This window comes from Jaminaea rosea (genome assembly GCF_003144245.1).
Source record: "Jaminaea rosea strain MCA 5214 unplaced genomic scaffold BDZ90scaffold_10, whole genome shotgun sequence".
Lineage (NCBI taxonomy): Eukaryota > Fungi > Basidiomycota > Exobasidiomycetes > Microstromatales > Jaminaea > Jaminaea rosea.
The window spans coordinates 460,407-486,036 of NW_020289984.1; the positions used below are offsets into that span (position 1 = coordinate 460,407).

The window sequence follows — 25,630 nt, forward strand, 5'->3', positions numbered from 1 at the left end:
TCGCTTGGCCGACTTTTTCCGTCCGCCTGCCTGCTCCTCTCCCCCGCATTGCATTAGACTACCTTGACTCTCCCACGCTTCTTCTGCTAAACGAAGCTGTCCGACCTCGGCGTCGGTCAATTCACGCCAGGAAGGGTCCGGCCCTCATGGCGCGATGCGACGAGAGCAAGGCCGTGCCCTGAGTGATCACTACGCCGTGCGACAAACGCGTGCGGATCTCAGGTCCCGAATGCAGTTCGCTGCGGGGGTGCCTTTCAGCGTGCTTTGAGCTCGTACGGATGGAGAGTAAAAGTTGATGACAATTGATAGATTGTCCGAGAATTGAGCGGCCCGTATACCCTCTTGCTCCTCCTCCTCTCGCGCATCATTCCAACGCATCCCTCAGCTGTCTCGCCAATCCCAACAGCCCCCAAAGTGCACTCTTCAAACTCCAAACGCTCACTCTCTTCCACCTCTTACTGTTCTCGGCCTCCGACTCTACATGACTCGCCAACGCCTCGTACATCTGCTCGCTTACCAGCGGCAGTAGTCCCGTTTGAGCTAGGTCGATGCTACCGTCGAACTCACCCAGATCCATGACGATGCGGGCCGTCAAAGGGATGAGGGTTCGGTTGGCGTTCATGAATGCTACAATGGGTCGGACAAAGGCTTGACGCGAGTATGGGAGGTCCGAATGCAGGAGCGGAACAGCTGCTTTGATGTCTTTGAATCGAACGTCGAGGTCTATCACGACGGAGGGTGGTGGAGTAGCTGGCGGTTCGTCTTGATGTGCGGATGAAGAAGCCTCGTCCTGATCGCTGCCCTCGTGGTGGTGATGATGATGGAGACGCTGCGAGTCCTCAGGTAGCTCGGGCTCTTCCATAGGAGGCGGGTCCTCCCCCGATGAAGAGAAGATTGCCGCCTTCAGCCGTCGTCGCCAGCTCCTCCTGCGCATCTCTTCACGCTCGTGGCGGAGAGCGCCATCGCTGCCTTCATCGCCATCGCTACCTCCCGCGTGCAGCCCGGTACCCTTGATGCTCTCCCTCCAAGCCTTTTCGGCAGCGGGACCCACGGCCGTGAGAGGGGCAGAGATGGCCGGCTTATCGAGCTTGTGCTGCCCGGGAATGGGTGAGTCAGGGTCCACATTCGTTACGCCGTCCAGATCCAGATCCTCATCGGACACGGGGCGTCGCCTATTCTTGCCGCTGGACCTCTTGCCATTCCCATTGCCGTTGCCGCTGACAGCGTTTGCGAGGTTGTCGACAATCTCGTTGATAATGGTGTTGATATCCACATCCTCTGCCGAGTCCCGCGGGAAGCGAATATCCGCAACCACGTCGAAGCGCCCGCTCAGGATCCAGGAAAGCGGCCCCGTCCGGCCGGCTTGGCTTTGCGATTGGATGTGGTCCTGGGAAGAGGGTAGCAGTGTCAATCAGAAGGGTCAGCTTACGCTGACCAGAGGGCCGCCTGGGCCTCTGCCGTTTCGTGCTCACAATATTGACACCATCGATGCGCATGCGCGAGATTGTGCGCCATCGGCCCGTGCTCTCGCTCATCTGTCGTTCCTTCTCGTGCGTGCGACCGATGCTCTGTGGCTTATGTAGACTGAAGAGACAGCCGTCTACCTGACCCGTGATGCTGTCAGCGCCCAGTAAGTCGTAGAAGAGCCATCTAGACGCCGGGAGAGAGTGCATTAGTCCGGCAGCTCTTCTCCGTTCACTACACGACGCGCCTACTCACTGTTTCCTCAGCTTGGGAATCGACGCATTGAATACTGAGAAATTGAACGGCCGGAAATTTCCCGGCTGGTAGATTGTGACCAGCACATCGGCCACTGCCAGGCTCTCGATCTCAAAGTCGCCTGGGCTGGCCTGCCTTCTCGCAGCCTTAGGGTCGTAGGGCTTATTTGGGTCCCAGTGGACATTTCGTCGATCAATGATGCCTCTCACCCCTTTGACTACCGCGTCTTCTACCAACCCTTTACCCTCAAACCACCGTGATATGCTCAATGTCACCTCAATGGTGTCGACGTTTAAGTCGAACATAGTAAAGTTTGTGTTGACGCCCTCACGCTCCTCTTGACTCAGATGCTCTCCTGTCGCGCTCGGATGTAGCGGTGGAGCGACTTCGTCTCCGATTTCTTCCCAGGATCCGCCTTCCCAGGGCATGCCCTGCGAAGCACTCTGTGCCGCCGCTCCTCTGCGTTGCTCACCGCTCTCCCTCCTGAGGCGGGCTTTGCGCTTCTTGGCCCTCTCCAAGCGTAGCGACTCGGGATCATTTCCCTGTGCGCGACGAGTCATGAAGACATTTTGAAAGCAGATGCGGCTGTCCTTCCATTTCGGGAGGATGGCTGACTCGAAGACAACGGTGATGCCTGTGGAGGAGGTGAGGTAGTCGGCGATTTTGCGGCCGATCCAGTCTGAGCATGGCGAGATGGAAAGGGGAGGTTCAGCGGGTAGACCAGATTTGTCCAAGGCCTGGCGCTTACTCACGCTGCATATTGAGCATATCAAGGCCCCACAGTACAATGCTGACAGCCGTCGTGGTCCCCACGACGATGAGGATGATGGTGCCCAGTCCACCGAGCGTGAGAAAGGCAGAGAAGTCGTCTGCGTTAAAGCGACGGAAGCTGCGGATTGTGAACCACTTGAAACGAATACCGAAGCGTGTCCAGAATCCATGCGCGTAGCGTAAGAGCTCTTCTTTCGTCGGTCGACGGTAGGGTAGAGGGGAAAGGCTGTGCTGCTGAGAAGGTGGAGGTGTCGATGGGTCGCCTTGCTGATCCGCAGTGGATGAAGATGAGGCCGAGTCGCTCTGTGGTGATGCGGATGAGGATAGCTTTGATGCTCGATGCGATATCGACCGCATTGCTAGCTCTCTGAGGTTGCGAGGGTAGTTTGCGAAAGGGCCTCGTTCATCATCGTGCCTCGACTGAGACGGCTGAGATGGTTGAGCGTCATCTGCATGCTGCGGATCTCGGCCCTTGTCGCCATCATGACTGCTGTTTGATGCAGCTGAGGTTGAGAATGAGGAGCGAGAGAGGTGGCCCTTGGCGGCAAGTGGTCGTATCGGCCTGGGCAAGGTCATCGCTCCTTGCGCAGCAAAGAAGGAGCGAATCGAGGCATATCGTTGGCTGCAAGAGGAGAAGCGATGAGCAAGCTGCGGCGATGCTTTATGACGGACCATATAGACTCACATGTCTGCCTGTGACGCAGCTTGCTGTCGCACGAGGGCGATGGCGCCCCTGCTCAGGGCCATGACGAGCTTGAGAGTAGTGGAGATGAAGTCAAAGCAGATTAAGTCCCTTGTCCCGCTCGTGGCCCCGCGTTCACTCAGTCTTATGAGATGTCGTCTCCGTCTCCGCTTTCCGACAGTGTCGCTGACGTAAGCAAGGAAAGTGTGAGCCACTCCCGTCTCGCGTCCACAAGTCGAGATTTTGTGGACGGGACTTGAGCTTTGTCACGATATGCTCATCGTCACCATCATCTAGTGAACAGCGTTCGCCATGGCTTCGACTCGTGCAGCTAGAGCAGCTCAATGCATCCAGTCCACAGCGGGCCCATCCAATTACTGGATGCGCTCCGCCTCGACGTCGACTGTCAAGAGGACTATGACCAACCAGCAGGAGCGTGCCATTCGTTTGAGGTCCATGGCAAAGAGACAAGGTCAAGACTCGGATTCACCTACGCCTACGCCTCCTTCGTCATCTGCTAGCAACCCTCCAAGAGGTTCTCGTGCCCGCGAACGTCACTTTGAAGCCCATCGTCACCTTCGCCATTCCGATCGTGAAGATGTGTTCCTCCTCTCGCAAGACCTCTTTAAGCTCAAACGCCAAGTGCTGCGCTTCGATGATGATCGCAAGGGAATGTCCCCTCTCGACGCCTACTCAAAAGCCTCAGCACTCATAGAGGAAGTAGCATCGAAGGTGACTATGCACACCATCATCTACAACCAGATCATCGACTTGGCTGCACGAGCGGGAAAGGGCCAGCTCGTTATGGATCTGTGGACAGATATGAAGAAGAGGGGCGTGTGGCCAAATGTGGCTACCTTTACCACCATCTTCAGCGGCTTCTATCGTAACGATATTGATCCGCGTAAAGCAACGTCCCTCGTGAGACGGCTGGACGCCATCTTCGCAGAGTTCGATAGTCTCAGGGAGGAAGCCCTTGGCGGTATGCCCACGCCGGCGACGCCAATTGCCCAACGCCATAGACGTCGGGCGAAGGGCAGCGAGGAGCAGGCAGAGAACGACGAAGACAACGACGAAGAAAGGTCTGATAACCGTATCGGGTACCGTCGTGCCCTCATTCGCAAACTGCGAGAACACCCCACGGACATCAATGCCGTCCTCGCCACCTACATCCGCCTCATGGTCAAGATCGATCGCCCCGAGGCAGCGTGGTCTATCCTCGATCGCATGTCACGCTCGTGGGACATTAACTCGGACGGCTATCCACGCATGACCAAACAGGTAGCCGGAGCATGGATGAACGCCATCGCCACGACGCATTCCAAGCTCTTGACTGGGGATAAGGAGCTACCCCCCGTCGAGGCGGAGAGGGTCGTTACGCTCTGGACGCGCTGGCGCGAGATGATCATGGGGCATGCGGACGAGGTCGTCGAGAGATATACGACTGCCTTCAGCAAGCAGGAGAAGGAAGCAATTGTAGCAGAGTGGAGATTGACCATCCCCTCCAGCCGGCAGATCGTCGACGTCATGGAGCTGGCAGCCAAGTCTCGCTCACCACGGCTATGTGACGTGGCCATGCAGGCCTTGATAGACTTTACCAACCTGCCCCTACCCGAAAGCATGGAGACCCGTCGTCGCCTGCCGCAAGGCCCGCAGTCACCGCAATTGCGTGACCCGGAGCATCCGCTCTACATGCTCTGCAACTTTCCCGTCGAAAGTCCACAGGCGGACATAGACCGGAACAAGGGGCGCACCGACCAGGAGCGGGCGAGACGGGCCAAGACCAGTCAGTGGCGAGAGGAGCCCGAGGTGTGGGATCACGAAGCTGGCTGGCTGGCCGAAACGCAAAAGCTCTTCACGGGCTCTACCAATTTTGAGTGGTCTAACATCAATCTAGGCTGGTTGCTCATTCATTTGCAGAAGGCGATGCATCGCAGCACTATGCCAGATGCAGAGCAGGTGGTCTACACGATCCTCAGCTCTGCGGCCGAGTCCAGCCTGGCAGCTCTGCCCGCCTCGGTACGCGAGAAAGCTGCGGCCACCCCCCTCGGATACGGGGGGCTCTACAACCGCATCAATCGTCGACTCCTGGACCGCACCTGCCTTACCTCCCACGCCGCCTGGGGTGCAGCCCTGCATGGCGTCTCTCTCCTCCCCTCACCACTCTCCGTGGTACGCTCAACCCGCTCCACCTTGGTCACAATGCGACGCCTCTACCAATGCGGGCTCACCCCGACCCCGCCAGACGAGCTTCACTACAAGCGGGCAATGATGGCTGTAAGCCGACAGGCGCGTTACGTAGGCGGGCAAGAGACGCTTGCGAACCAGGGACAAATTGGACAGTGGTGGCTTGAGGATCGATTGGAGGCTGCAAAGACAACAAGCGTCGATGCGAGACACGGCTGGATGCCGTGGGCGGAGACGAATGGCGCTCTCTTCGCTGATGCAGTCAGGAGAGTGCACGCCATCGTGGCAGGGGCGGAGCGTAGAGCTGCGGCGCTCAATAAGCACGACCGCGCTCGTCGCGACACGCGAAAGCAGGATGACTTCTCGCGCCGCCTCTCTTCGGACGGAATCATTCGATCAGAAGGTGGCGAACCTCGTCCACGCATCGAAACCCTCTTCTCCTCTCCATCCTGCAGCCTCTCCTCCCCTCTTCCTCCGGGAAATGAAGCAAAGACCCTCGTCGTCAACGCGCTCAAACTGTGGCGCTCCTCCTTGACGCAGAAGCCGGAAGATGCGTACAACCCCTATCCTTATTTGGACGAGGTGCCCTTCCCCAAGGCGAGCATGTTGGCAGACCCTGCGCCCTCAGAGGCCAACTATCGTAGCACGACCACGTCCATCTCCCAGGCTGGGGCGGAGGCTCGCGGAGCGGGGGAGAGGGACCGCAAGCCCCGATTTGTGATGCCTGATGTTCGAGTCTGGACCAAGATGGCACGCGACTTTGATGCTTTGCTGCGCATTGCGCTTGATACTGGGGCGCAGGGCGTGCAGGTGTTGCCGCGCGAGGAGGTCGAGTGGTTGAAGGAGATGAAGGTCCGCGTAAGAGAGTTTATGGATGCTGTTGAGAAGGCGCAAGGTGTTCAGAAGAGTGAAGCGGAAGTGCAAGAGGAGAAGGCCTTCATACAGCGACAGCGTAGGGCTGGTGTGCCGCTTGTGAGAGATCATGATAGGGAGCGAAGGGTGAGGAAGGAAGGGAGGAGGCGAAGCCAGTCGAAAACGCTTGCTCCGGCTTGGAGGAAGGCGCAGGGTTCGATGAAAGAGGGGCAGGCGAGGGAGACAAGGAGATGATACGATGCGGGTGCATGGAAAGCATATAATACCATTCAGCTCTACGAGCCATTTTAAGCAAGCACAAATTGCCCAGCATCGGGCTGTACCCCTCTCTGCACCTGCTCCTCCCCTGATCGGCTTCGGCCTTGCTCGCTCCCTTGCCGATCCACTTGTCCACCCAACCGAACACCTCGCGATGCCACCTCAGACTGGATCGCGCATCCAGGACCCAATGTCCCTCCCTCTCCATGGACACCAACCTCGTGGGCACACCCTTGCGTCTCAGTGCATTGAATACGCTTACGCCATTATCAGGCGTCAATCGCCAATCCTTGGCCCCATGCACGATCAGCTGCGGCGTCTTCCAATTTGCGATATGGTTCGAAGGTGACCACTGATCATAGCTAGTCTGACTTGCTCCAGTAGACCAAGGCAAGCCCCCAAATTCGGATTCGGGGAAATAGAGCTCGTCTCCCGAGTACCAGCTGGCCGTAGTGTCAAAGACACCGTCGTGGCATACGAGGGCCTTGAACAATTCGTCATTGTTGTGGCCCTGCAGCCAATTGATCATGTACCCTCCATAGCTCGCACCTGCGGCTGCCACGCGCGATGCGTCGATCTTGTGCGCTTCACGATGCAGAACGTGGTGCACACCCGCCAGAATGTCACGGTAGGCTTGCCCACCCCAGTCTCCTAGGATTCCGCGGGTCAGCTTGGCGCCAAACCCGCTCGAGCCGGTGGGGTTGAGCGTTGCGACTAGGTAGCCTTGAGCGGCGAATACCTCGGGATTCCAGCGAGTCGACCAGCTGTCAACCCAAGCACCCTCGGGACCGCCGTGGATGAGGATCAGGACGGGCCACTTGGCGTCCTTGCCTTTGAGGGAGGAGTCGTCATAGCCGGGTGGCGTGTGGATCCAACCCCATCTCTGCTCCCCTTCGACGTCAGGCGCAGGATAGTGAAATGCCTCAGGCTCCTTGCTTGGCCATGCTACATCGCTCAGCGACCCTTGCGTGCTGTACGTCGTCAAGCGGTAGGATGAACCTCTATCATGGGAGTGCACGTACACCTCCGACACGCTGCGGAGCGAAGAGGCCACAAATAGGGACATGTCCCCATCCTCAGTGGCTGACTCAAAGTGGGATATAGAGCCGGTCTTCAGGTCGGGCGTCTTGATCAGTGACGGTTCAGATGGAAGCGGCGAGGCAAATGGGTCCACTTCGTAGACCTTGTCGCGTTGGTAGTCTTCGGTAAGAAGGTAGATCTTTGAGCCTGTGGCAGACCATGAGAGGCCGGAGGGAGACCGGTCCCAATTGGCCAAGATGGAACGCTGCTTCTTCGCGGCAACGTCGTAGATCTGTAAGACGTTGCGGTCGCTCTCGTACCCATCCTCTGCCATCTGTAGCCAGGCAATGTGGGCTCCATCAGGGGAGAAGCGAGGAGAAGTGACAGCGCCGTGCTCCTCATCTGGAGTGAGCTTGTGCAGCTCACCAGGCGATTCGAAGTTGACTGCGAAGACTTCGCCGCGCGTATGCCATGCTTCGGGCAGGTCTGGGGACTTTGTGACGAAGACGACGCCCGATTCGTGGAGGTCCCAGTGGTCTGAACCGCCAGAGGGGGCAATGGGTGTGGAGACCTTCGTACCTTCGAGAAGGTTGACAGGGGCAGCAGTGTCCTTGCTGAGCATCCAGCCTGGGGCTTCAGCCTTGGAGAGGGTGAGAGAGAACAGATTGGAGCGTTTTCCAGGTCGCTCCCACGAGTCCCAGTGACGGAAGAAGGCGCTGCAGCGATAGCGAAGGGCAGTGAGACATGAGCTTGTGCTGCTCGCTGATCACGACGATGCGGCGCTCACTCACCCATTGTCCCCATCATAAGCCTTGACTCGCTCCCACTCCTCTTCATGCTCCTGACTCTCCACCTTCTTGACCCCCTCAAGCGTTCCATCGCTGTACACCTCGGCGGCGAAGACGAGTTTACGCTCCCTCCCACTCGCAACCACGCGCAAGGAGTCATCAGCAATTGGAGCGGGAAGGTCGAGTAGCTTGTCTGGCTTGTCGAGGTTGGAAAGACTTGCTGCATACAGAGCAGAGTCATTGGCGTAGACGAGATGTTCATCATCGATCCACGCCGCATGCGCTATACCAGACAGGATGGCAGCTGGTTTGGTTTGTGGCTGATAGGTTGCGTCTTGGAGTTGAGCTGCAGCCGGGACCTTGATGATGTGCACCTCCTTCTTGGACTTGGCCCCCTGGTCCAGACTCGAGTAAGCGACAGGGAAGGTCAAGTGCTTCTTGCCCGGCGAGAGGGAGAAGTCATGCGCCGTCTTAGGGGCGAGGATGAGCGCCTCGGGAGTGAGGGGATGCTGTTTCGCCGCCATGACGGTGGTAGCTGCGGTAGCCGCGAGAGCGGCTGTCGCGGCCAAGAGCCTCATGATGGCTTAGTGGGAAAGCGAAGGGGGCCGGTGAGGATGAGGAGAGCAAGAAGAGGGAGAATGGAAAGCAACCTGAGGCCAGTCAGTCAGTCAGTCACCAAGGGCCGAGAGTCCATCGATCGACTAATTGCCCGCTCTTGCCGCTTCGTGGTGGCCTGTGCGCCAGCGAGCCAGAGCCACGCGACCCGTCGTGGTCCGCTCGTCCAACAGTCAACTCCACACTCGGGCCCAGGAGCAGCAAGGCACAAGGCACACACAGCCCCAGATCCGCATCTCGCTCCGCTTCTCGTCCTTCCTTTCCTTACCATCACACCCGACACTACCATGACCTCTGCCACTCCGCAAAGCAAAGCAGTCCTCTACTCCTTTCCCGGCAGCGTCTGGGCCTCAGTCCCTCGCCTCTGTCTAGTAGAAAAGGGCTACGAGGCTCACGACGTCGAAATCAAGACGGTCAATCTCCTTCTGGGCGAGAACTTCTCCCCGGCCTACCTTCGTATCAACCCTAAAGCCACTCTGCCCACCTTGGTCGTCCCGCTCGCAGAGACCATGTCCAGCGAAATGGATACCAAGTTCCGCGCAATCACCAGCACGAGGGAGGTGCTCAAGTTCCTCGACCAGAGCCGCAGCGCGCATATTCTCGATCAACGCGGGGAGAATGCTACGGCTAACCCCGCGCCTGTGCTCGCGCCTGCCACGGTCGAGGGGAATGCCATTGCGGAGAAGTTCTTGGAGATGGTTCATGGCATGGAAGCGGACCCCAACTTCTTGCTGCTGGCGGCAAAGAGTCCCGAAGATGTCAAGAAGCAAGCGGGCGCGATGCAGGGGACTTTTGTGAAGAATCGGTGAGCACACGACGAATGGACTCCGTATCTCGCACTGAGCTCCAACTGATTCATAGTCGCCCCTTTCCTCCCTCGCCGCCGCAGCCATGCCGCCCTTCAGAAGTACCGCAGCGAAGCAGCCTCCTCTTCCTCATCAACAGAGAACCCGCGCACGCAACAACAGTCGGCCGCCCTCATCAAGTGGTACGACGACAAGCTTGCCGAGGAGAAGCCTCTCGTCGATGCATACATTCGCGGTGATGCACAAGCCATCGCTGGGCTGGCCGCAGCAGGGCAAAAGGCATGGCAACACGTCCCCGTCGTCCTGGATGCGATTGAGGCCGAGCTGGCGGGGCAGGGCGCCGCTGCTGGAGACTCAGCAGCAGCCGCAGCGAGTGGAAGTGCCGGTGGTCCCTACCTGCTGGGTGGGCAGCTGAGCCTCGTCGATTTGCATGTGGGCGCGTGGCTGGCACGCATCCTCGCTGTTGCTGAGGGCATGGCTGGCGGAGCAAAGGGCATCGACGCACTGAAGCAGATCTTGGCGCAGGAGAGCGGCAACAAGGGTGTGGGGGCGAGAACAGAGGCATACTGGAAGGCATTGATGGGTCGACCTTCCTTCCAGGAGGTATACAAGGATGGGCTGCACTGAAGCAGAGCGAGGGTACTTTGACTCAGAGGAAGACGGAGGGGTGTACGTGAACATGAAGAGGGAAAAGTAATGAAGGATATTATACATGCCGCCGCGGATCCAGCTCGTCTAGTCCTCGGACGTCATGTCGATGAACCAGTCTTCCTCTCCCCCAGGTCTCATCCAGGAGCGACGCCGAGCAGGGCGAACGGGCCCAGACTCGGTAGAGTCCCCGTCTTCGTCCGCGTCCCTCATCTTCGCGTCTTCCTCGCCCTCCCCCTGCATCTCCATCACGCCAGCAGACGTATCCCTACTGCTCGCCTCCCCACTTCCCGACGCTCCACGACTACTGCCCGCAATCCCGCTCCCTGTACCACTAGCGCTTCCACTCGCCCCCTCGCCTCCCCTCGACTCCAGCGCAGCCTTACTCTCACTCTCGGCCGCCTCCTGCTTAGCAGCAGCATATTGCGCGGCTCCCTCCGTCTGAGCCTCATCGAACATGATCCCCACACATCCCGCTTCACCACAGTAGCATCTCTGGTAGATGACCTTGCCCTCCACCAGCGTGCTCCGTCTCATGTCCTCCAGTCGCCCCTTGATGCGCTCCGCCTCCTCTGCGTCGGGCGTCTCTTGATAGGAGAAACGCAGCTCCTCCCCCGCGGCTACGTCGCGGTTGGTGAAGAAACAGGCGCGCGGTCGCGCGAAGTCCAGGTCGGAGGAGAGCCAGACGTACTCCTGGTTGAGGTTGGGGGAGCAGGAGTGATTCAGGAAACGGGCAATGTTCCCGTAGAGACCGGCGTCGACGCTGAGGTAGGATTGTCTGGGCGGGCGAGCGAGAGGGAGAGGGTCAGCTTCATGGGGCTCATCATGATGCGGTGGAAGACATATGCTCACCTCCCCTCATCAGTCTTCTCCCACAGCTTCATTACCGCCTCACGTTGCTCCTCGGTCTCCTGCGGCATGTCTGGGAAGGCACGCATTGCCATCCTCTTGGTCGCCACATCTTCGTGCCAGTAGTGCTCCAGATCGAGCACGTACGTCGTGCCTACCGTGCGCTCGTACACTTTGCCCCGTTGGTCCGCCTCGTCGTTTGTGCAGAGCTCACCGCCGTAGGCTGTAATGAACGTGCCCGCCGGTATGAAGTTGCGTGCACGCAGACCCCAGCCACATTTTTGGGTCTTGAAGATTTCGAGGGGGACTGCAGGCGCGCGAGACGAGGAAGAAGAGGATGTGGTGAGCGGCTGCTTTGATGGAGTCGCGAGCCGCAGCGCACCTACCCTTGCGACCCTTCTGAGCGACGCGATTCGGGCAGTCCTCGCTACAGCCGCAGGCGTCTGTACACTCGAAGATGGAGAGGGCGTTGAAGCTGCGCACGAAGAGACGAGGTTCATCAAGTGTGAGCATGTCGCAGCAGCTGACAATCCTCCGCCTCCGCAGCGAAGCGCCACTCACCCGAGACACTCAGGCTTCAATCTTCCATCCTCGCCATACGCCATACTAGGTCCTTGCAGACCCAGATCAGGCTGGTCCCATGTCTGATCCACGAATAGATGCAACTTGGCACACTCGCACGTCTCGGGCCTACACTCCCCTCCGTCCACCCCACAGGAGCAACCCCTCCTCGTACCCTGCAAGTCTTCCACCTGCTTGTCCTCCCACCCATCATACGTGGATCGTTGACACCACCCACTGCCTGGTTGAGCACGTTTCGCGTCGATAGCAGCTACCTCACGTGAGGGTACGTAGGAGTCGCAATAGGCGAAATCCCAGGAGGGGGCCGGCTCATAGTCGACTTCGTTGCAGAGGGAGATATCCGTGCTGGAGGTGTCGTGCTCGTGGATGTAGGCGAGGAACATGCTAGCGTGACGGGCATCGGGAACAGTATTTGGCTTGGGAGCTTTGGGAGGTCGACGGCGTTGCTGCACTGTGGGGTCGGTGTGCTGTTCAACATTATTGGCCACTCCGCTGGCGTCATCTTCATCGTCGCTGCTTGCATAGGCTACAACTCCCCTCCCCCTCGACTTGGGAATACGAATACGATTCTCCAGAGCATCAATGTGGGCCAGATCTGGCATTCGACGAGCCGATGAGCGAACATGGGAGAGCTGAATGACCTCCTTGGAGTTGAAGCTGTACTCTTGCCTGCCTGGCTTGGGAGGTATAGGCACGGTAGGGGAGGATGAGGTCGAGGTCGAAGCAAACGCGCCGCTCATACCACCAGCAGCACGATCAGCAGCCTCAGCGTCTAGCTGTTGTACAGCAGCGGCCAATCGTTGGTTTGCCTCAGCCGCATGACGCTTGGCGCGTCGACCGGTACCACTCCCTGGAGATGCTCCAGATGCTGACGCTCGAGGCATATTCGAGGGTCCAGCGAGGGAGACGAAGGAGAAGGAGGGAGGAGGAGTTGAAGGTGGGGCGGCCATGTTGACGATCTGCGGCCCCTCGTCCCTAATGTGATCGGCAGAGAGGCAACAGCGGCTCGATATGGGGACAAAGAAGGTCTATTCCAGCTTGAGCGGCAGGGACGGAAAGGGAATCGAGGCCGACATTGGACAGGCGAGGACGAGCGGCAGATGCGGCGCAGGTGAGTGGATGTCGGGTGGAGAAGAGGGGCGGACGACGGAGATTTGGCATCAAGACCCTCGTCTTTCCACCTTTGCTTCACTCATCCGCTCATCAAAGTGCGCAGCTCAGCATCAGCGCAAGATTGGATGACATCGAGGCAAGATCCATCTGGGAGTGGAGAGGGAAGCACTCAAGGCGCGCAAGGCAGCAGCATGGCGCAAGGTCCTCCCTCGCCCACGCGTAGACAACCAAATCGACGTCGCTCCTCTCTTATGCGATGGCAGCAAGCAACAGCCTCCTCCTCTTCGCCCACCTCCCCCTCGAACGACCCAAATGCCCCTCGCTCGCACGACTTTGCCACCCAGTCGCGTCCTCCCTCTTATCCCTCCCGCCCTTCCTACCTACAACGTCTCTCCTCACGCGCCTCCAGTGGAGCCCCATCCGAAGCATCCTTCGCCGGTGGAGCAGGAGAGGTGTACCACGAGGCCCGCAGAGTCTTCGGGCGCGGCACTCCCTCGCCGTACTTTATGGCGGCGGTCTCTTTTCTCACAAGTCTGGTGCAAGGTCTCCCTCTCGCGAGTATGTTCAAGGTCTACACCTACCTGGTGTGCGAGGTGTACGAGGGCGGAAGAATAGAAGCAGACGAGGCCAAGGGTAGGCTCACACTGCTGGGCATCAACATTCCCAATCCGCCCACATTGCCTCACCCGCCGCAGTGTAATGATCCTCAAGTCGCCAAGACGACTTCGGCTTACGCGGCAGCGATGGCGACCGGTGGGGCGCTGGTTGCCCTCGTGCTGCTCAACCGCGTCACCCGCTTGTCACGCCGAGTGGGAAGGAAGCCCATGCTCCTCATCCCCTGCTTAGGGCTGGCGCTGGGCTTTGCCTCCTTTCGACTGGCAGTCGCCCTCCCCTCCCCATATGCCGGCGCAGCCGTGCTGGCAATCGCCATTGTCTGCCTCGAGGCAAGCGCGGCAGGCCCACTTAAGGTAGGACTGCAGAGCTACGTAGTAGACACGACGACGGAGTCACAACGCGCGGCTGCGTTAGGCTTCATAGATGGAGCAGGCCAGCTCGGCGCCTTCCCCTCCTCTACACTCGGTGGATTCCTTGCTGCGATCACGGGCCAATTCTTTGCACCCTTCTACGTCGCTGTGGGTCTTGCGGCGCTCACGTTCTTCTATGTTCTCGTGCTGGTGCCGGAGAGTAAGCGCCATCGGATGCATACCTTCATTGACGATTGGGAGCACAGCGCTGAAACGGAGGGAAGAGAGGCGCGGGGCCATGGGGATGCGGGCCAGAGGCAGGCGGAGGAGAGCCAGCAGCAGCAGCAGCAAGACGGCCCCGCAGCAGACGGCGACGAGGAGCAAGCACGCCAGCCCGCTTCTCGACGGGCAAGCTACCAACCCAGCGACACGGGCGGCTCAGACGACCAGTCAGCCTGGACGGCCACTGACCTTGGCACAGAACCCATCAGTCGCAGCAGGGCTTGGTTGCGTCGCCTCAACTTCCTCGCACCTCTCGCCATCTTCGCCCCTCGCCGCTCCCACCCAAACGCACGCCTGGACTGGCGTTTACCCAATCTTGCCCTCATCGTCGTGCTGGAGGAAATCTATCAAGTCTTCCTCGTCCCCATGCTCCTGCTGTACAACTCCGACGTACTGGGCTTCGACGTCCTTTCCAATGGCTACCTCGTCTCCCTCCTGCAGGGCTGTAGAGCCCTCTTCCTCACAGCCGTCTTCCCGCCAGCGGTTGCAGCCGCGAGACGGTGGGTGTCTGCGCATGTGCAGAGGCGGAGGAGTGAACAGAAGAGACGGAGGAAGGAGAGGGCGAGGAAGAAGGCGAATGGGAGTCAGGCAAGGGGGGAGGAAGAGCCGCTGCTAGGTGGGGCGGCCCAAGAGAACGAAAGCAATGGCGTGGCCAATGGCGCGCCGCGCGAAGAGGACGCTAGCTCTGAGTTCACGTCAACGACTGCTGTGGCCAAGGCAGAGGAGCGCGGAAAGCTCGACATCTTCCTGATGGTTGGTGAGTCACGGCGCGCTGCTTCGTAAGCCTGTCGATCACGCCAAGCTGACTAGTCTTCCCCTACTCACCCATGACAGGCTCCTACGCCCTCGCCACGGGCTCATTCCTTACCCTAGCCCTCTCCAACCGCCTCTCCTCCTCGAACAGCAGCACCCCAGCCCGATTCTCTCCCTGGCTCTTCCTTTGCCTGGGCATCGTGGGCATTCAACTCGCCTCCGGAGCAACATCAGTTCGAACAGCCCTCATCGTCAATTCGGTCTCCTCTCCCCAGTCGGCCCACTCGAACCACGATCAATCTCGCGCCCTGGCAGCGAATCAGGTCCTCTGCAGTGCAGTGTACGCCACCATGCCGCTCATCACTAGTCTGGTGTATGGTGCGGGTCTGGCGAGGAAATGGCCTGAGGCGGTCTGGCTCTTCAAGGCTGGGTTTGCAGGGATGGCTTGTGTGGCGAGTCTGGGGTTGTTCGTTACGCATCGGGCGCCGAGGGAGGGGACAACAGGGCATAGTGAGGAGCAGCAGGAGGATTAGCATGGTGCGCTTTGTCTTGCAATCAGAAAATCAAGTCAGCATGTCAGGCGAAGGGATGAGCGACCGGTCCTGCGTGCGTAAATGTGTGGCTCTGTATTTGATCTCCGGAGACGGCGCAAGTCTATACCAGCTTGGCCGAGAGCTCCGGCAGCTCGTTCTGTATGGGCGGGGCATGGAGGCGGGGTAAGATCATGTCAGTCAAACGCCGCCTCTTGTACTTCACTCCAGTGATCTCCTCTCGCGCCCACTTACGCCAGGAATGAAATGCCTCGTCACCCCCTCCTCGGTAATATCCACCATCCTAATCGTACCCCCCGAACTCCCATCACGACTCATAGCCAGGCTCAAAGCATTCTTGACAAACTCGAGCGTCTGTTCCTTTCCCCATCCGGGCTGCCAGGTGGAGTCGCAATATCCATAGATATAGCTTGACCCTGACCCTCCGATAGCCCAAGGTTGCTGGAAGACACCCCCACCGAGTGGGACATTGAAGACTGTCCCTCCCTTCTTTTTGTCCCATCCGGCCACAATGATGCCCGCACTCAGACGATCCTTATTACCGTAGACGAGCTGAGAGAACAAGTTGGCAGCCATCTCCGTACCCACGTGTCCAGACTCGGACTCGACGCCGTACATGTCTAGGTAGTAGGTGATTACGTCCGCTACGGCCTGGGTATCGGCCGCTGAGCCGGAGCGACAGCAGTAGATCCTGTCGGAGATGTGGGTGAGCTTGTCTGTTACACGGTTGGCAATGTAGCTGCCCATTGTTGTGCGAGAGTCGGCCCCGAGGACTACGCCGCCGTTGTAGGAGACTGCCATGATTGAGGTCTGCAGCGGAGGCGATTGACGAAGAGGTCAGTATATGCAGTCAAGGAGAGGCCGAGGAAGAGCTGCTACTGCTATTGCAGACGGTCCTACTCACTCCAAGGTTGACCTCGCCCTCCTTGAGGCGAGAAACGTCGACTGGGTCCATCTTGTCTAGAGTTGCGATGGTAAGGTAGAGAGAGACGAAGGTGAGCCGCTTGAGCATGGGCCACGCGTATTTCGAGTCGTCGTCGAGTGACGGCCTGCCTCGGAACCGCGTGCCACACACGATCGCCTCTCCGTCCGTCTGTCCGCTCGCTCCGCTGCTCCAACATCGAGGATCAACTTCGCTCTCCCATCCCAGCTCGACTCCACTCCACTCCACATCACTACCATGGCTACCACCTCCTCCCTTACTCAACCAATCAGCGAGCCCTTCGACCTGCTTCGCCTCTCCCTCTCGGAGCGAGTCTACGTCAAGCTCCGTGGAGACCGAGAGCTGCGCGGTACCCTCCACGCGTACGATGGACACGGCAATCTCGTCCTCGCCAACGTCGACGAGACGGTTTGGTACCTTGAGCAGGGGACGGAACAGCTCAGAAGCGTCAAGCGTAGTAGCGAGATGCTCTATGTCAGGGGTGATGGAGTTATCCTGGTGGGTTGGCGTGGCGTGATGATGATGGGCGGCAAAATGGAAGGTGGCTCACGCTCATGCCTTGCTCTCTCTTCCAGATTTCACCGCCTTCGAGGACATAGGATGGCTCAGCACCACAGACGAGTTTTCACATAGCGACATCAGCAGCAGTGACAGTCCACGCGATAACATCACGGCAAGGGTACATTGAGAGGCGCATATAGATGGACAGGAGACGGAGGGGAGCTGGCGCCTTCAGATAGTGAAGGCAAGATTGAGATCGATGGGATGCGAGCTCGACACTGAGAAAGAGGCGCGTAAAAGGAGGCTAGTCAGTCATCACGATACGGAAAGCATTGCCCTTGATCCACTCACTCTGCGGCTTCTGTGAGTACTTTGCCGCCAGGACATCTCGACAAGCATTGAGCAGTTGGATGTAGCTCAGCTGCGGGTATTCGCTGAGCACCTGTGCGGCACAACGACGAACGGTGTATCACCTTTGTCAGCTTCCAATGCAGCTCAAATACCTCCTATTCCGCTCTGCGTGCCGCTCACCTTGATGAAGGCCCAGCTCATCGCTCCCGTAGCCTTGCCCGCTTCGACGGCATCCGCCGACGTTTGCGAGTCTTTGCATCCCGACAGCATGATGACGTCCGAAGGGGCGCTGCGGTTCTGCTTGGTGAAGGCTTCGGCTGACTCTGAGTTGCGGGCTTCGTTGAATGTGCCCATGAGGCTGTGCGGCGTAGAAGCAGTTAAACAAGCGTCAGCTCTCGATCTTGCTCGGCCTGATTATGTCTTCTCGCCATTGGCGGGCTCACCCCTTGAGCATTCCTCCCACATTACCCTGCGCATAGCTCATTGCAGCGCCCATCAATCCCTTGCCCACTCCGGCAACGACATTGGGCTCCTTGATGTTTCCTGACGTCGAGTACACGTAGGGGAGATCGAGGGCCGTGCCCGAGTGGCACGAGTCGAAGATGGCCGTCAACCTACAGCCCATGGGCAAGGGGCGTACCATGATAGCATGTAGCTCATCGTCCTCCATCTGGCCTGCCCTCTGGAAGTCCAGCGGCAGGATAGTCTCGTTCATACCATCTGCCTCGTCCCCCTGACTCGCCTTGGCCTGCCCACCATGCCCCGAGTACTCGAAGAAAAGCGCATCACCCGGCTGGGCTCCGCGTACCAGCCAGTGCATCGCAGCCGTCATGTTCTGACGGGTGGGGATGGAGCGTGGGTCGTTGCTGTTGTCGGTCAGGATGACCATGTCCTCCTCCTTGTAGCCGCGCGACATGATGAAGCGCTTGACATTCTCGACATCATTCCAGCAGCCACGCAGCTCGGCGGATGTGCCGCGATAGTTGATGCCGATGAGGAGGGCTTTACGCTTGCCTGTCATGGATGAGTATCTGTGCGTGGAAGATCGAGGTGTCAGAGGAGGGTCAGCCGGCGGGCCGAAACCAGTTGCTCTCAAGCCCTCGATGTGAGGACGCACTGGTATTGCTGGCCCTGGTGCATCTGTGTGCCCTGCGGGATATGAGAGTTGATTTGCATGTTGGCATATGCGGGAGGAGGGCCGCCCCCGCCTGGGGCACGGCCGCCGCCCCCGTACCCTCCACCACCGTAGCCTTGAGGGGGGCCAGGTGGGGCACCATACTGCTGGGGAGGGGCTCCTTGAGGTGGACCATAGCCGCCCCCACCGTAGCCTCCACCACTGCGAGGCAGAGGGGGGGAGTAAATTCAGTTTGAGATCAAGAGCTCAGCACTCAGCGAGTCGCCTCTCACTATCCAGGCTGCGCATAGCCCTGGGGAGGTTGAGGGAATCCTCCTCCTCCACCATATCCTCCTCCACCAGGATATCCTCCGCCTCCTCCATAGCCTCCTCCACCATGTGTGGACTGGTAGTGATGTCCGCCTTGGCCTGGATATGACATGACTAGCTGAGCTGCTCGCGAGTCGATTCGAGGCTGATGAAGATTGGGATATTGAGATGCGAAAGCAAGGGAAGCAAGTAATGAAGCAATGCACGCTCGGCCGTCCCGGAGGCTGTGTGCGTCTGCGCCAACGATCGATGCCCGCCCGCACTGGCCCTCTCTGAGAGCGGACTGGCGGCTCGCTCACGTGGCGCGGGCAAAGGGCGGATTCGTAGGCAAAGGCGCTCGTCCACTCACCCTCGCTCTGTCATGGACAGCTGCTATTGTACATCTCTACGTAGCACTTTGTATTTTGGGACGGTGAAAATTCTATCAGACTGTTGATGTTGAAATGGCTTTCGCCTTGTATCTATCTGTGCCGTCTACCTCGCCCGCCTAGGCGACCTGCTTCGCCCCCTGCTCAGCTGCCTTCTTCTCCTCCTCCTCCCTAGCCAAGCGAGTGCAAACCCTCGATCGCTTCCGAATCTGAGGTCCGAACATATACAGTACAAAGGGCGCTGCGCCCAGACCCGCCGCGATAGCACCCAACATGGTGTGCGCCTTATCCACTCCCAAGTTCAAGTAGAGCGGGTCACTCGCTACGGCCAGTACGCCCGCAGTGGCATTACGCATCAGAGCCTGGCAGGCAATAGCGCTACTGCTGTACGTCTCGAAGCAGTCGGCCAAGTATACGAGCACCGAGGTGTAGATGATGTAGTTGCCCCAGGCGAATCCGATGAATCCGATGATGGGTACGGCGATACTGATACTCTCCCTGGCCGTCCAGCCCATCCAGAAGAGGCCGGCCGCGGTAAGTACCGCGGCGGGCATGGACCAGATCAAGCGGGTTTCGGGACGGGCTTTACCCTTGGCGAGGGCTCGACTGTAGATGCGAGCGCCGTGCAGGTTGGAGAAGAAGCCGAGCAGACCGCCAGCAGCGTAGGCCATGAGTGTCGTGGACTTGAGGGCCGCGGAGAGGCCGTAGGGGGCAAAGACGTACTTGACGCCGCGGAGCGAGAGGAAGACGACGGCCCATACAAAGCTGTGCGCAAGTCAAGGAGGAGGGTGAGGAAGTTGTCAGGGACCATGATTCTCCACATCGATTTTGTGGCACCGCGGCACTCACCCTCCCCAAAGCGAAAGCGACGTTACGATGGGCTCCGTGGTGAAGAACAAGACCGGCCTCGAGCAGTTGTGCTTGATGGTCTGCAGCATGCTCACGTGTTCATCGTGGCCCTTGGCAAAGTGCGTCCTGCCCGTCTCCTTGGTCAACTTCTTCGCCTTCCAAGCCAACAGCACATCTGCCCTGGTTTCGGGCAGCCAGATGCACATGACTCCAAAGGTAGCAAGAGCGACGGCCGCCTGCCACCAGAAGATGATCCGCCAGCTATGGTACTGCACCGTCCATGCGCATGCGGTCGAGCCGATGCCTTGTGAGGTCATCACCATCAGGACGAAGAAGCTCATGGGGACGGAGCGCTTGCTCTTGGGCCAGAGGTCAGCCACGAAGCCTCCCACCATGGTGTTGCCCACACTCCCCGCCACGCCTTGGATGATGCGGCCCACGATGATGGAGGCGAAGTTGGGTGCCAGGGCTTGAGGGAGATACATCATCGTGTAGATGAAGATGGTAATGAGGCAGAGATTGCGTCGTCCAAAGACCTCAGAGAGCGGAGAGAGGAAGAGGGGGGCGAGGGCCACAGGGACCATGTAGGCCGTAGTGCCTGTGAGCCACTCAATGTCGTCCAGCCCAAATTCGCGGGTGCCTTGCTCGGTAGTGGTCGAGTAGCCTGTGGCATTCATTGCTGTCGATGAGTTGAAGAGAATGGCAACGCCCAGGCCAAACCATTTGCTTCGCTCAGGCCAGGACCAGGGATGCTCCCCCTCGTACTCGGCCCAGTCTATGTACGTGGGCTTCTGTCCGTCGTCGCCCTTTCCACTCAAGGCCTCATGGTGGTCGTACATCTTCTCACTGATGCTCCCCTTACGCGGCGTGTCTACTGGAGAGGGGGGGGCCTTCGTGTTGACCATGGTGGCGCAGGGAGTCTCGGTCATTGTGGTAGTGTCACTTCCTCTTCGGTCTGAGGGTAGCACAGGAATGTGTTGTGGCGAGGGAGAAGAAGAGGAGGGAGAGATCTCATCGCCGCCATATGTAGGTGTCGTGAAGCCTGAATACGGGTCGGGAGTGCCCTCTCCGGATTGCGGCGGCGACGGTACGGCTGCGGCCCCTGTCTCGGCTTGGCGCGGCGTCATTGCGGATCGTGAGCGACGCACTTGGGCTTGCAGTGGGTTAGCGTCTTATCTTGGTACCTTGGCGTTTACTCGAACGAGAGTGGCTGGGTCGTGAGAAGGTCGTGGCGTCGTTGCGGTGATGAGCGGAGGTCCGACAAATCCGTTGCGATTGCGAGGTGTTGTGGGGTGCGAGCCAAGACGACGATGGTGGTGAGGATCAGAGATGCGGCGAGAACGATGAGATTCTCGTACCATTTTATCCAATCTTGCCATTCAACGCCAAGAAACAAGAGGGAGCTTGGCGCAAAAATTGCCATCTGGACGCTATCTTTCCCCTCCGTGCCGTGAAAAGTGTTGTGTTTGCTCACCCTCATCGTGCAAGGAGGAGGGAGGGGGCTCCACCCTCTCTACGATTCCCAATCTCAGACTTGTTGCTGCTGGTCAACCGTGAGAGACCTGGATCTCCGTTGCATCAGCACGCAAGGTCGGGACGCCAAGTCGGATCAGTACCACGTACCACCCTACACTGCCTACGGTGCCTCGCCTTTGTCGGGAAACAGGTCTGCCCGCCTGCTCTCACGTTTGCTCCTTGCAACTCGCTGCATCTCCTTGAAGCCTGAGGCTCTGCGATAAGGTGGAAGAACTGCGATGAGAGATTCATCATCTTGGAGGTCTGGACGCACTTTTGCCCTTCCCGAGTGGTAATGCGTTTCACAATTTCCGGGTAGCGACCCTCCCTCCCTTCCTGATTGCTCTGCCTTCGCTTCGCACCCGCCGCCGCCGCCGCCGCCGCCGCCGCCGCACGCAATCCGCCCGTCCGTCCGATACGGCGTCTTGGCGGACAATTTAATGACGCCTGCTGCTTTTGCAGATTGGATCTTGGCAAACCATGCTATCCATTGCGAGGTAGGCAGGGGGAGAAGGGGACTGTGCTGCTGTTATTTCGAGAATCGAGATTGACGTACTTCGCCTAACCCAGGTTGAGAGGTTGGACAGTGGATTGGCAGCAAGTCGCCGTGATTGTGGCATAGACGAACAGGCGGGCGATAAGGATGAGCGGAGGTTGAGAGCTCGGTGAGTGGAGGAGGAAGGAGCGCGCCCCACGTGGTGAGCTGCAGCCTCGGACGCTCGATGTCAGCTCCGGCCTGAGGTGAGCTCAGTCCGCCATCTCTGGCTGCCCTCATCGCTCATCTTCCCCCATCAAGCGAGCGCCACCAGCCATGTCTTGGTACTCGCCCCGCATGAGCGTTTCTTCCTCCTCATCAGCTCACACGCTCGATGCTCAGCAGACGCCAGCAGCACCGCAGCAGCCGATAGCGCCGAGGCAGCCCGTGCCACAGACGCCGGAGAGCGTCAAGGACTTGGGACCTGAAGTCTGCTACGATGTGGGCGCATTTCGAGGTAAGCCGAGAGCAATGCATGCCCGGAGAAGGTACACAGAGAGTGCTAATCATTTCCCCTTGTTTGCCCTCGCCAGAGCTCATGCGTCAATATCGCCAACTAGACGACGGGGTCACAACTCGCCTCAACAGAGCCTTGGCGCGCTCACGTTCCTCAGGGTTGACTCACTCCCCAAGCCTGCTGTATGACCCCCACTCCTCTTCCTCGCCTTACCTCTCCCCGTCGAACGACAAAGCCCAAGCTCAAGCCTCTCAACCACCCGCACGTCCCTCTGACCTAGGTACCTCGACATACGGCTCCCTGCCCCCTGCAGCGTGCCTCGAGCTGTGGCGCGAGCTCACGGGATACTGGCGTGGCAGGCAGGAAGTAATTCGCTTCTGTACCGCGACCGTAGATGCGAATGCCGACCTGCAGAGGGTGAGGGAGGCAGCGGAGGATGTGCAGAGGCAGAGAAGGGAAGCAGACGATTCCTCGCTATTGGACGCCGATGCCGCCAGAGTAGCAGGCTCGTCCCAATCAGCAGGCGGCCGCAGGCTTCAGGTCAGCTCCTCCCCAACTGAGCCCCCATCACGTTCACGGGCAGAGACGAGCGAAGAGGCGCTGCGTCGTATGCTGCACAACGAGGAGACGGTCGACTCCATCGTGCGACAGCGCAGTTTGCAGGCATTCAAGGCTAGATGTAACCTCTTCCGTCTGCCGGAGGGGGCGAGTGGGGAGGAGAGGGAATTCTGGAACAACGGAGGGACGGCGAGGAGATGATGCATGTGTAGCGCGCAGAGGAAACCAATCTATTGAGGAAAGCAGTACAAGAGGAAAGAGAAGGGGGAGGCCAAGAGCCTACTCTCGTGTGACACAGCGCCCAAAGACCTTGACATGGAGCCAGTCGGCGCCTACTTGAACGCGATTCCTCAGCGAGAAGAGTTTCTGTGCAGGACGGGACGAAAAGAGATGGGTCAGCGAATGGCGGCGAGAGAAAGGGGAGAAAGCGGAGCGCTCCACCTACTCACGCTGAAATACACTCCTCTCCAAGCAACGAATGTCGCCACACCACCAATGGAGACCTCTCCGTTCATGAACGGCAGATCCGCAATCGCCTTGTCCCCACCAATGTACGCCAGCGCACCCGCGTGCGAGTAGTGGAAGGGCTTGAGCTTCTCGGCCTTCTTGAGCATCTTTTGGTAGGTGGGCACCTCATCCCACCTGCCCTCCTTCTGCGCCAGCGCAACCGCCTCATTAAGATCATCAATGCGAGCCATCTGGTTGAAGCGCTTGCCCAGCCACTTGCCCTGCTGGCTCGCCGATTGAGCGGTAGCCGCGTACGGGGTAGCCGTGCAATCGCCGAGGGCGAAGATGGTCTCCTCCATCCCCTTGAGACGCATATGGTCGTCCACCTCCAGTCCTCGTCGGTTCTTCTGGCTCTCAGGCAGCTGAGCCATCAAGTCCCTCGTGATCTCCCTCTGCCCATTGCCCGCCGCCATGACGAACAGGCCGTACGGCATCTTGTCCATCGTCCCATCTGGCTTCTGGACAGTCACGTGCGTCTCGTCGACGTCCTTGAGCATGTGCTTGGTGAGGACAGAGATCTCCTGCTGGGAGAACTCGTGCTCCGTGTACTCGACGAGCTTCTTGCTGAACATGGGCAAAATGCTCGGCAGGCCCTCGACGAGAGTGACTTTCACCCTATTTGCGATCTCCGGATACCACTTGCTCAGATCCTCGACCACAAAGTCGCGCAACTCTGCTGCGAACTCTACACCGGTGGGACCACCGCCGACGACGACTGTGTGGAGCAGACGATCCACCTCAGACTGCGGCTGGCCGGTAATGCAGGCAGACTCGACACAGTCCATGAGACGGTTGCGAATCTTCTCGGCATCGCGGAGCTCCTTGAGGAAACATCCGTGCTTGCGGACACCGTCGATGCCGAAGGTCTGGGGAGCCGTTCCAACCGAGTAGACGAGGTAGTCAAAGGGTATCGTGACCGTTCCGAGGGAGCCGTGGATTCTGTGTGGCCAAGCAGGGTGGGTCAGCTTTTGTCCTTCGGAAACTACGCTTCATGCTTCTCCGCCGCACGCACTCAGACTTGTCCTCAAAGGTGACCGTCTTGGCCTTGACATCGACATGGGTAGCCTCAGCTTCGAGACACTGTACCTCCCTAGCACCGAAGCGAACCGTCTGCCTAGTAGGCTGAGCGATGGATCGCCCATTGATAGTCCCTACTGTAACAGAGGGAAGCAGCGGCGTGAATAGGAAGTAGTCGGCAGGCGAGATGACGATGACATTGTAGTTCCTCGTGTCAATGTTCTGCAGCATCGACGTGGCCGCCCATCCCGAGCCGAGGACGACGATCGTCTTGAGCTTGGGATCTTGCGGCAGCTGGTCGGGCGGGTTGTTCGCCTCGTACGCATAGTAGCCAAAGGCTCCCAATGACAATGCAGTAGTGGCGTAGATGCCTCGCTTGACCCGCGTGAAGAAGCCACGACGGGGGCGACCGCCGCCATTGCTGCCGCCGCTGGAGGAGGAGGACGATGAAGAGGAAGGGTTGACAGAAGCTACACCTTGAGCTCCAGCGACAGCACCGCTGCTGACGGTAGGGGCGGCCCTCCATCGAGACGAGAAGAACAAGGTTCGCGACTGCGAGGCAGAGCCAACCGCGGGCGCGGCGATAAGGCTGCGCCTGACGAGGGCCGTCGACGATGCCGTCGATCGAGCAGCGGCCATAGCCATGATGGGCGAGGAAGAAGTAGGGAGAGAGGGTTGAGTGGTGGTTGGTGATGAAGAAGAAAGGGCGGACTGACGATGATGCTGCGATTTCGATTCGGCCTCCTTGATTGGCCCGTCGTCGTCGCCTCGTCTGTTCCTGGGCTTTGGTCTGTCGAGTCGAGTCGAGTCGTGCGATTCCCAATTGCCCAACAGTTCAAAAAAATCGACCCGCCGCTGCGAGGCGCAGGTGCGGCAACGCGAGGCAAAGCAGGGCAATGAGCGGCGGCGATCCGTCGAAGGGGCTGCAGGGCTCAAGGCGAGGCAAGGAAGCTCAACCACTGCTGGGCGATCAATGTCATGCTTTCTTCCTCGCGGCTAGGCTAAGATGTGGCATACGGCAATCTCAATCGTCGACGGGGAACCGGGAATCGACAGCGAAGGCGAGTGTAACCCCAGCGAGTGGGCTTTGGCCAACAGCCCCTCCATCGGGTGTTGAGAATTC

The 25,630-nt window shown here is 59.1% G+C and overlaps 11 protein-coding genes across 11 annotated transcripts; 4 read left to right on the top strand and 7 right to left on the bottom strand.

Annotated features, from left to right (window-relative positions):
• Window positions 1–248: 248 nt before the first annotated feature.
• Window positions 249–3,271, bottom strand: BDZ90DRAFT_233176 (mitochondrial distribution and morphology protein family 31/32). The gene is made up of 5 exons (XM_025506542.1): window positions 3,176–3,271; window positions 2,472–3,112; window positions 1,720–2,398; window positions 1,473–1,650; window positions 249–1,387 (listed from the first exon to the last, which is right to left on the bottom strand). The coding sequence occupies exons 1-5, from the start codon at window positions 3,235–3,237 to the stop codon at window positions 365–367; spliced, it is 2,583 nt and encodes an 860-aa protein (XP_025361185.1). The 5' UTR covers window positions 3,238–3,271; the 3' UTR covers window positions 249–364.
• Window positions 3,272–6,121: 2,850 nt separating this feature from the next.
• On the bottom strand, window positions 6,122–8,968 carry BDZ90DRAFT_233178 (hypothetical protein). Its single transcript, XM_025506543.1, has 2 exons — window positions 8,302–8,968; window positions 6,122–8,226 (listed from the first exon to the last, which is right to left on the bottom strand). Exons 1-2 carry the CDS (start codon window positions 8,874–8,876, stop codon window positions 6,297–6,299), a joined length of 2,505 nt encoding a protein of 834 aa, XP_025361186.1. The 5' UTR covers window positions 8,877–8,968; the 3' UTR covers window positions 6,122–6,296.
• A 232-nt stretch (window positions 8,969–9,200) lies between these two features.
• On the top strand, window positions 9,201–10,346 carry BDZ90DRAFT_221785 (hypothetical protein; the record flags this gene model as incomplete). Its single annotated transcript, XM_025504495.1, has 2 exons — window positions 9,201–9,718; window positions 9,803–10,346. 2 exons carry the CDS (start codon window positions 9,201–9,203, stop codon window positions 10,344–10,346), a joined length of 1,062 nt encoding a protein of 353 aa, XP_025361187.1.
• Window positions 10,347–10,958: 612 nt separating this feature from the next.
• On the bottom strand, window positions 10,959–11,919 carry BDZ90DRAFT_254001 (SET domain-containing protein; the record flags this gene model as incomplete). The annotated part of the gene is made up of 4 exons (XM_025507813.1): window positions 11,778–11,919; window positions 11,603–11,691; window positions 11,390–11,523; window positions 10,959–11,186 (listed from the first exon to the last, which is right to left on the bottom strand). Coding segments are annotated over exons 1-4 (495 nt in total), but the record flags the coding sequence as incomplete, so codon positions are not given.
• A 1,059-nt stretch (window positions 11,920–12,978) lies between these two features.
• Window positions 12,979–15,490, top strand: BDZ90DRAFT_233179 (hypothetical protein). The gene is made up of 2 exons (XM_025506544.1): window positions 12,979–14,915; window positions 14,993–15,490. Exons 1-2 carry the CDS (start codon window positions 13,103–13,105, stop codon window positions 15,442–15,444), a joined length of 2,265 nt encoding a protein of 754 aa, XP_025361189.1. The 5' UTR covers window positions 12,979–13,102; the 3' UTR covers window positions 15,445–15,490.
• On the bottom strand, window positions 15,403–16,417 carry BDZ90DRAFT_254002 (putative PRE3-20S proteasome subunit; the record flags this gene model as incomplete). The annotated part of the gene is made up of 3 exons (XM_025507814.1): window positions 15,403–15,601; window positions 15,697–16,272; window positions 16,367–16,417. 3 exons carry the CDS (start codon window positions 16,415–16,417, stop codon window positions 15,566–15,568), a joined length of 663 nt encoding a protein of 220 aa, XP_025361190.1. The 3' UTR covers window positions 15,403–15,565.
• Window positions 16,418–16,627: 210 nt separating this feature from the next.
• Window positions 16,628–17,093, top strand: BDZ90DRAFT_280601 (Sm-like ribonucleo protein; the record flags this gene model as incomplete). Its single annotated transcript, XM_025509294.1, has 2 exons — window positions 16,628–16,907; window positions 16,981–17,093. The coding sequence occupies exons 1-2, from the start codon at window positions 16,643–16,645 to the stop codon at window positions 17,091–17,093; spliced, it is 378 nt and encodes a 125-aa protein (XP_025361191.1). The 5' UTR covers window positions 16,628–16,642.
• On the bottom strand, window positions 17,050–18,918 carry BDZ90DRAFT_233182 (hypothetical protein; the record flags this gene model as incomplete). The annotated part of the gene is made up of 5 exons (XM_025506545.1): window positions 18,665–18,918; window positions 18,375–18,593; window positions 17,701–18,288; window positions 17,438–17,615; window positions 17,050–17,348 (listed from the first exon to the last, which is right to left on the bottom strand). Coding segments are annotated over exons 1-5 (1,268 nt in total), but the record flags the coding sequence as incomplete, so codon positions are not given.
• A 270-nt stretch (window positions 18,919–19,188) lies between these two features.
• On the bottom strand, window positions 19,189–20,757 carry BDZ90DRAFT_221605 (MFS general substrate transporter; the record flags this gene model as incomplete). Its single annotated transcript, XM_025504486.1, has 2 exons — window positions 19,189–19,834; window positions 19,919–20,757. 2 exons carry the CDS (start codon window positions 20,755–20,757, stop codon window positions 19,189–19,191), a joined length of 1,485 nt encoding a protein of 494 aa, XP_025361193.1.
• A 1,138-nt stretch (window positions 20,758–21,895) lies between these two features.
• Window positions 21,896–23,239, top strand: BDZ90DRAFT_233186 (hypothetical protein). Its single transcript, XM_025506546.1, has 2 exons — window positions 21,896–22,425; window positions 22,502–23,239. The coding sequence occupies exons 1-2, from the start codon at window positions 22,245–22,247 to the stop codon at window positions 23,182–23,184; spliced, it is 864 nt and encodes a 287-aa protein (XP_025361194.1). The 5' UTR covers window positions 21,896–22,244; the 3' UTR covers window positions 23,185–23,239.
• Window positions 23,240–23,262: 23 nt separating this feature from the next.
• Window positions 23,263–25,146, bottom strand: BDZ90DRAFT_221773 (NDE2, mitochondrial external NADH dehydrogenase; the record flags this gene model as incomplete). The annotated part of the gene is made up of 3 exons (XM_025504493.1): window positions 23,263–23,349; window positions 23,433–24,429; window positions 24,503–25,146. 3 exons carry the CDS (start codon window positions 25,144–25,146, stop codon window positions 23,263–23,265), a joined length of 1,728 nt encoding a protein of 575 aa, XP_025361195.1.
• Window positions 25,147–25,630: the final 484 nt, after the last annotated feature.